The 8,639-nt window shown below is 36.0% G+C and overlaps 2 protein-coding genes across 2 annotated transcripts; one reads left to right on the top strand and one right to left on the bottom strand.

Annotated features, from left to right (window-relative positions):
* The first annotated feature begins 1,620 nt into the window (after nt 1-1,620).
* Nucleotides 1,621-6,804, top strand: LOC140968334 (putative E3 ubiquitin-protein ligase RING1a). The gene is made up of 10 exons (XM_073429263.1): nt 1,621-1,916; nt 2,062-2,104; nt 3,712-3,770; nt 4,340-4,421; nt 4,511-4,631; nt 4,721-4,762; nt 5,022-5,540; nt 5,781-5,888; nt 5,987-6,181; nt 6,446-6,804. Exons 1-10 carry the CDS (start codon nt 1,655-1,657, stop codon nt 6,479-6,481), a joined length of 1,467 nt encoding a protein of 488 aa, XP_073285364.1. The 5' UTR covers nt 1,621-1,654; the 3' UTR covers nt 6,482-6,804.
* A 736-nt stretch (nt 6,805-7,540) lies between these two features.
* Nucleotides 7,541-8,393, bottom strand: LOC140968336 (dormancy-associated protein 1-like). The gene is made up of 3 exons (XM_073429265.1): nt 8,215-8,393; nt 7,819-8,038; nt 7,541-7,656 (listed from the first exon to the last, which is right to left on the bottom strand). The coding sequence occupies exons 1-3, from the start codon at nt 8,321-8,323 to the stop codon at nt 7,620-7,622; spliced, it is 366 nt and encodes a 121-aa protein (XP_073285366.1). The 5' UTR covers nt 8,324-8,393; the 3' UTR covers nt 7,541-7,619.
* Between the last annotated feature and the right edge of the window lie 246 nt (nt 8,394-8,639).

The raw sequence follows: 8,639 nt of genomic DNA, 5'->3' as shown, positions 1-8,639 counted from the left end.
TAAGACGATCAATTTTCTACATTAGATCACCTTGTACATATATCGCATTAGTCCGATCGAGCAATAAACATTTGACCTGAAAAAATGTGGCCTTCGATCGTTTTTCCTGGTCATCGAACAGGACAAACAACGGCTAGAAATGCCTTATGGATCTGAAACAGATTGTCATGAGTTAGTCACACACACCATGAGCAGATCGCTTGTTCACAAAAATGCATGTTGATGACTTCAACAACAAAGTTAACCAAAAAAGTTTTAACAAACTAACCTACCAGACATGGAAGATCGTATTATTCAAGAAAAATAACCTATATTTATCTCATATCAAGGGTGAGTCATATATCCAAATATGTGATTCGATGGATCATATGGCGATATAATTTTCATAACAGGGACACCAAAAGAATTATATGCAGTCTGAAGTTTACGGCCATTTCCCATGTCACATGCAACAGCTGCAGTAGTAGCAGGAAACTCCCTAAATAATGTCTATGACATCGATCTCTAAATCCTGAAAGACTGAACTTGAACGCTCATCCATTGACGCTTACTATGTTAGGCTTAACCCTTGCTTCAGCCCATTAGGCTGTGAAAGAATTCCAGAAATAATAAATCAGGCCCACGAGAAGATCGCGATTAGAAGCTCAAAAGTTAGGCCCATTGATGGTTCTCTTACATCACGAACTAGGCCATTGAGATGCGTGGGTGTATAGTTTCTACTTTCTTGCTAGTAAAAAGTAAAAAACCGCATTAGTAGTTGAAAAAACACCTAAACTTCCATTCATTTATTTTTTAAAAAATTTCATAGTAACTTTTTTTCTAGAAAAAACTATTCTAACATTTTTCATACCAAATAGGTAAATATTACTAGATTTTCAGTTCATTCTTCTTAGATCTAGTTCCGGAGCATTTGAATTTGTTATTAATTGTTGACATGAGCATTTTATTGATGAATTTGATTTCAAGAAAAAAATTGAGAGAAAAATTTGAAATGATACTAATTTTGAATGTATCTGAAATCAACGACAATTACAATCGAAATACCGTAACTATGTAATGACTTTTAAATTAAATCGAATTTTGTAACTCCAAGAAACTTGAAACTCATCATCTCATATCTATCAATCAAAACATAACCTTATTATAACAATATATATCATGTAGAAAATCTGATTATAGAAATATGAATGGTGGTCACCTTTACTGATAATTTGATTTTGATTTTAATCATATTTCTTCCTTTAACATGGTATCGAATATCACAGATTTAACCGACCATACGTACACCTTCTGTGGGGGAAAATTTGAAGATAAGTCGAAAATCTCAAATACTATTTAATTGGGGTCAAATATCTAGTTAGTCATTGGCATGTTTTAAAAATATTTAATCACATTCTTAATTTCTGTAAAGTTATAACTAAATTATAGTCACTTGATAATGTAGTCTATACAAGTAATAAATTAATTAAATTAGGTAAATGTCAAAATAGTAAGTTATCCGGCAAAAAATTTTGGGAAACGACGTTTTTAACCCATTATTTACGAAATACCTTAAAAACGCTTTATCATAATCCGGATAGAGTAATAGACCGTGAAAATTGTAGAAAACCGCACAATGAAACCGGAGACAGCGAAACCCAATTTGACAAAGGACATGTGCATTCTATTTCTCCAGAGACAACGAAGCCATACTCGATTTTCCTCTCGTTCTTCGCTGACTCCACCACCACCAGAGCCACCTCCACCGCTGGTGAAGCTCCGGCGCCATCTCATTGACTCAATGCCCGCACAAAAGCGTTCGCTCGAAGCTACATCTCCTCCGCCTTCTCCTCCGCCACCGCTCGAGGAAGAAAAGGCCGATGATTCGCTACAAAGCGGCGAGAATCACATCCATGAACCAGTTGAAAACTCTTGCGGTGGGTGGTCTTTTAAACACACATGAACTCGTATATGTACATGTTATTTCATTTTGACGATATTCTCGACTTTTGGTCAGCATTGTCCTCTTCTTTTGATTTTGAGTTATTTTACTTCGTTCGTTGTTCTGTTGTTGATTCCCAGATTCCGATGACTTTCCTAACTCTAGTGGCGGAGAAAAAGACGAGTACTTCCTATCTCTCTTTTTATATTCTTCTCGCACTCACGCACCCTGGCGTGCACATCCACGATGAAAACTCTGGTTTACGTGATAAATTATTGAGTGTTACTAGATTTTCCTGACGTAGTTCTATTGAAATAGATTTTTGGCGGAGTTTGATTTGTGGATGAACGGATTTTGTCTGAGATCTGCATGCTTTATTTTGTAATACGATTTGTTTACTTTATAGGTTCATGGAATATGAGCTTTGGCTTTATTTGTGTTCGACTCTAAGATTTGGATCTTTTAGTGATTGAAATTCTATATTCTGAGCTTTCTTGGTGAAGGTTGATGAGCCTTGTTTTGGGACTTTAGTGCTTGCATTTCCTTCTATTTCTTGTTACTTCAATCTAAATCATGTGTGATTTTCTTTAAGTTAACCTGTCCTTATGATGTGTATTATGAATCACTTTCAATTGAATTCTGATTGGTAACTGGCGGTTGCTTTTTGAGGTATCCAGCATTATCATGTTCCAGAATTAAGTTTGGTGAGGATGATTACCTGGAATCAGATGGTTGTTTCCACTGAAACCTAGTTTGTTTCTGGGAATATTTGAATGGATATCTGATTTTACCAGTGATAAACTTTCACCTTCTGAGACTATTTAACATTATGAAGCTTGGTATGATTGGATTCCATTCGACATTTTATCTCTTGCTGCTCTTTAAATGGCATTACCACTTGGGATGCCATCTTGATATCCACGACCTGCTCGTCTCTTGACTTGTTGCATACAATACAATTGCAGCATGGTAACCCAGCATACTATCAATCACATGAGAGCCTATTATTGGAAGTAGTGAACTGTACTTTTTCCTATCTATCACTATTCTTTCCTAGCCAAAATATTCTCTGAAGCTTCCTTGTATTTTTGGTTTAAAAAAAAAAAGAGAAAAATAGTAAAGTCAAAGCACCAGATAAGTGATGATTATGAGTCTTTAGTCATTTCCATTTTAAAGTTTTGCCACTGAAAGTATATCATTGTGATGCATCTGATCATGTATTGAATTGGATGCTCGTTTTTCTGTGCTTGTTCTTTCTTGGTTATGGTTTTGTTTCTTGTGATGTAAAGAGTGGTAATTCCGAGTGGAGTACAAACTTCGTAATTCTATTGAAATAGTGATAATTTTGGCTCGTTGGTTCTGATTATCAGAGCATAAAATTGTGAGTTCAGTATGCGACATGGTAGCTTCCATAAGGTTACTTAGATACTAGATATCAGTGTAGGATCCCCACCTAGCCACATTATTCTGTCATGAAGATCATGCACGAGTCACGACATGTTGAATTGGATGGCAAATTAAATTTAGGAAAAATCATACTTCATTAAATATGAGCTGAGATTAGAAAACACTGATTAAATTATATAGGTGCGGGCTTTAATTAAGGGAAGACCAAATTTAATATGAACGCACACACAAAGCATATTTTTTAAATAATTGGGATTCATTTGTGGGCCTTCATTGAATGAGTCGCTCTTAACTTTTTTTACTTCATGGACGAAGTCACATTTTGCTAATTTCATGTGAATTTTAGGATTAATTAAGCTGAACTTTTTTGCTGTTGAATCCAGATTCATTGTCGTGAAGCTGGCAGAGATACGCAAAGAAGTTCAATGTCCAATATGTTTAGGTATGCGTTTTGTAATCTTTTTCAGATCCAATTTTGCATCATTGTTCTGCTTCGTTTTCCATGCTTTTGAGTTATTGAACTATGACGGGTGAATTGCTTAAAAGTAGAGTTGGTCTAGTTTTTGTTGCAGCACCTCCCTGAAAATCTTTGAAATTGTCATGTGTGATGAATGTTTTTTTTCCTTGTGATTCAATCAAAAGATGGTTGGAGCTGTCTGGGCTTGTGAAGTACACATATTGAACTTTATTAGGCAGCGTGAATTGAGTTTTCATTTGAAGTTGTGAATTTAACTATTTTTTCCTGTCATTAGCTGTAAGGCTTAATTTCCTCCAGCATACACATGGGAAAATAGTCTGAAAAATCTGAGTGCTATAGAAATTTATTATTGCATGAACCCAAAATGAAGATCTACGTCTACTTACTGGTTGTTGCATTGTTTCAAATACTTTTCTTTCTACCATGAAACGGGGCTACATGTGTTAATTTAAACCCACTTGCAAACAACTTTTCTTTATCTTTGTTCAAGTCAGTTCTGTACTGTACTCTATTTTCAATTTTTGTGCCGACAGGTATCATCAGGAAGACAAGAACAGTCATGGAGTGCTTACATCGCTTCTGCCGAGAGTGCATTGACAAATCCATGCGACTTGGGTACTACTTTGTTTTCCTTCTCACCTATTGGTTAGTTATTGAAATGTTCTTGGTTTTTATAATTTTATCTTTTGTCTGCCTCAATGCAGAAACAATGAATGTCCTGCTTGCCGCACACATTGTGCTAGTCGTCGTTCTCTGAGGGATGATCCAAATTATGATGCCCTTATTGCTGCTCTTTATCCGGACATTGATAAATATGAAGAGGAGGTTCTAATGAAGCAGTTTCTTACCTTGTCTTTTGGGAAATATTAAATTTCATTGCATTGTGTGAAGCTTTGTTCTAATTTTCATTACAGGAACTGGCTTTCCATGAAGAGGAGAAAGCCCGAAATAAGCAGGTAGCTGATCTCAATTTTATCTGAGAGTTTAATTCCTCGAGAATCATCTACTGTAGAATGGTCTTTTAATTTCAGGAGTAGATTGTTCGAACAATTTGCTGCAAAAATTGTGAAAATAAATATATAGTTACTTCATTAACCATGACAAGACTAATATTTTCCATGTTTCATTTCTTTGTCGACAGAATTTATGTTAGTTTTGCATTTAACGAAACTGCTTACATTCAAAGTCCTCGTACTTGATCCTTTTTGGCTACAGATCCAAGCTTCAATTGCCCAAACTTTTCGTCGACAAGCAGAAGCGCTGGGGAAGAAACGGACGTCAGCCAGAGCTATTACAGCTACATTTGTTAGGAGGCAAGGAAGTTATCGAAACTTAAGAACTCGGAGAAATCACCGAGCTATTGAAAATCAAGGATCTGATGAAGAAGAGGCTAATGGTCAAGATGGTAGTAAGGACTCATCTTCTGATGATGAGCGTTCTACTGAAGTCAAATCAAAACGGTACAAAAGATGGGGAGGTGCTCGAATTTCACAGCCGTCTTCAGGAGCCAATGCTGATGGAGGCTGTGATGATATTGATTCAGAAGCAAACAGAGAAGTACTTGGTGCATCTGCTGGACTTGGCAGTACAGAAATTCTTGCCTGGGGTAGAGGTGGCATGCGCAGTAACACCCGATATGGTGTTCCCAATGGTGCTGGTGGCAAGATTTCCAGAAATAGCAGACTCTCAAAGCTAATCAATCGTCTCCAATGTGCGAATGAAAATAATGAAGCAGTAATACTACTAAACTTTTGCTTTGGTGATTTGGAAATTTTACATTCGATTTTTGTTAATAGCTGATTTAATTTTTAACATAGAGGTTAGTTGGGAGGAAGGAGTTATAAAATCCCTGGGACCAGAATACATCAAAAACTCCAAGACAACTTATTTAGTTCATTTGCCTATTACATGCTGAAATGACATTTGATTCTTTCATTTCTTAAAACAACTTGTGTGTTCATGTTCTTGTTTCAGTTGAAAATTAGTGTCATGCTTGTTTCTCTACATGAGGAGAAAATATCCAGCTTGAAGCGACCTTACTTGAGCTGCAGCCCCACATCTTCAGTTAAACACTTATGCCAGGTATCCACCTGCATCTTACTCTCGGACTTTCAAGTTCAACTTAGTATAAGATGGTAGGATACAGGTTGTAAATAGTTTTGAAACCATGTCTCTTGTAGTATGTTGCTCAGCAAACATCCTTGGAAGCTAGTGAAATTGAGATACTGATAGTAAAAGATTTTCATCCTGTTAACAACACTTCAAGTCTCAAAAAAGAACCCGGCCTCTCAAATCCTTGTTACAACGAGTTGGAATTGTTGAATGATCATCAAATCTTGGGTATTGTTCATGCCCATTTTACTCAGCAAAATCTGGTAAGTTTTATCCTTGGTCAAATTTGAAAATGTTCTAATTGTCCTGATCCTCTGCTTAATATAAATCTAAAAAATTTGAAACTTTTAGATAGCAATTCACCTAAACTCTCTCTATCACATCATCTCAATGAAATAACTCGAACAGCCAGGTCAGATTGAGCCCACACACAGACACACACACACACATGCTGGCAAATCAATAATCATGAAAGCAAAATGGATTCGGCATCCATGGCACACAAATAAATTTACCTCTTTTTTCAGGTTTTAGGATACCGGAAAAAGGGACAAGTGTTGTAGAAAGGATGAGGACGAAGCTGGCATCTTTCTAAGTGAAATCTGTAGAAATGTGATGCTGGAAGGAGTTTTATTTCAGTTTTCTACATACTGTGGATATGTTATTGTTCAGCTCAAGTAGTTTTAGGGAAGTTCTGTGTAGATATTCTACAGGAGCTGGTGAGATAGTCAATTGTGTTGTGTCCAGACTTATTTTATTTGCTTTATTATCCATCAATTTGATATATATATATATATATACATAGAGTTATATTTAGACGTGAAATTGTATTTGTATTTGTTTGGTATTCGTCATGTTATGTCACGGGACGCTTTTAATTTTTTTAAATAAGTAACACGCATTTTTTTATAACAATTTATATTGAAAAACAATTGTCCGACAAATGACAATACATGTGGGTTGGTTGTTTTTTAACTTCTTAATTACAGGTTTGGATTTGAATCATATTTAGATGAAGCATTACTGTTATTATCCTTGTGAGAGCACTGTTGTTTATCTCATTCTAGTCAATTAATTCTAAAATCTGTTAAATTCATTTCATTCTAAGGTTTTATCATAGAAGATGAAACATCATTCGCTTCGTATGTAGGAGATTAGAGGTAGCTAGCCATGGTGTTTCAACAATCGTGAATGATAGATCATATGAGATATCTCAAGTCCCATGATCCTGTTGGTAGCATTTGACTCTATCATTTCTATTTATGGTGGAGCTTTGGTTGTGACCCGAAATTCACTGCCCCATTTTTGCTTTAATTGCACAATTTCCACTGAAATTATTGACAATTATTTTTGTACATGGATAGATTGGGCCTATTGGCTGCTAGTGTGTATGCTTTCCACTGCCTTAATTCCACCATACCACTGGAAATATACATATATTTGTGGGAAATTCTAATTCAAGGAAAAAGGAAAAAGATATCTTGAAGAAATTAGACTCGTTTATTATTCCAACAATGATAGAAGAGCTACTCATAATTTTCACGTTCCACTTATTACTTATCAGCAAATGATCTGCACTGCTCCTAGAAGATAAGATTACCGCTAAAATCACACAGGAATTTGAAAATATAAAGAAGTTATTTACATGCACTAATATTTGTAATGCCACCATAAGCTGAATCCAACAGTTATAGAATTCCTTCAGCGATATTTGCTCCTAGTCTCCCCACTGTAAAGCCTACAAATGATAGACAGAAAATGCCACATTATTTAAATTTGCGTGATTTTTTAAAGAATGTCATATCCCCTTTTAAATTTCTTATGCCATCTCCCAATATTTAGGAAGCATCCATATCATAGCATTTATAACATTTTCTTGAATATCTGTTTGTGCACATACCAGTCATAAACAGTCGGAGCATTGGCTTGTTGCGGCTTGTCAAAATAATCAGCGCCTACATTCTTGGTGGCCTGGTTACTTCCGGGGTTGAACACACTCCGCCACACATTACTCTTTTGGCCGGCTGTTGGCGACAGATTATTCGAAGTACCAGGTGTTGTTGGGCTCGTCGGCATTGACAGAGACCTCCCATACTTGCTACTACTCTCTGCGCCAATATCTAGGGACAAAATGATTTATACAAAGAAACGTATATGTTAAAATATATCAAGGCATGTCATACTTAAAAAGGAGAAATTTTGAGATACGGTACTTATGCATCTCTTAGAATATATATATTTTTTTTAAAAAAAAGCTACACCCAAAATTGGAAAAGAGGGTTCCCTTGGCTCGGACCTTTCATGCTTGAGGGATTGGAATAGAGTTTCTTGAGATGTTTGAGGCCACTTACTGCCGGTGGAGGTCCAGCTACAGCATCATCCCAAATTTGATCGATCAGCACCATTTTTTTTATGCAAAGCTTTATGCATGTATGAGTACGACTGATTAGTATAAATAGAGAATTTGTTGCTGAAATATCTCCTATACACATGGAGAAAGTTTCCCAAAGTTGCGAACTCGTAACGGTAGTTGGAATTAATAGAGTAAATTAATCTGGATCGTAAGTAAAAGACCAAGTAATAATAGGATCAGAGAAATTATAGTCAAGATGATGGGATTGACGTAGCATACGCATGTGCGTCTGCTTTTCCATTGGTTTTGGTTCCGTCTCTGGGTAACCATGAATATACGAACTTGAAAAATCCATGAGACTCAAAAAC

Source organism: Primulina huaijiensis, unplaced genomic scaffold (genome assembly GCF_012295235.1).
Source record: "Primulina huaijiensis isolate GDHJ02 unplaced genomic scaffold, ASM1229523v2 scaffold35129, whole genome shotgun sequence".
In the NCBI taxonomy this organism is placed as follows: Eukaryota; Viridiplantae; Streptophyta; class Magnoliopsida; order Lamiales; family Gesneriaceae; genus Primulina; species Primulina huaijiensis.
Note: the sequence above shows the minus strand (reverse complement) of the source record. Positions and strands in the feature narration are given on the sequence as shown.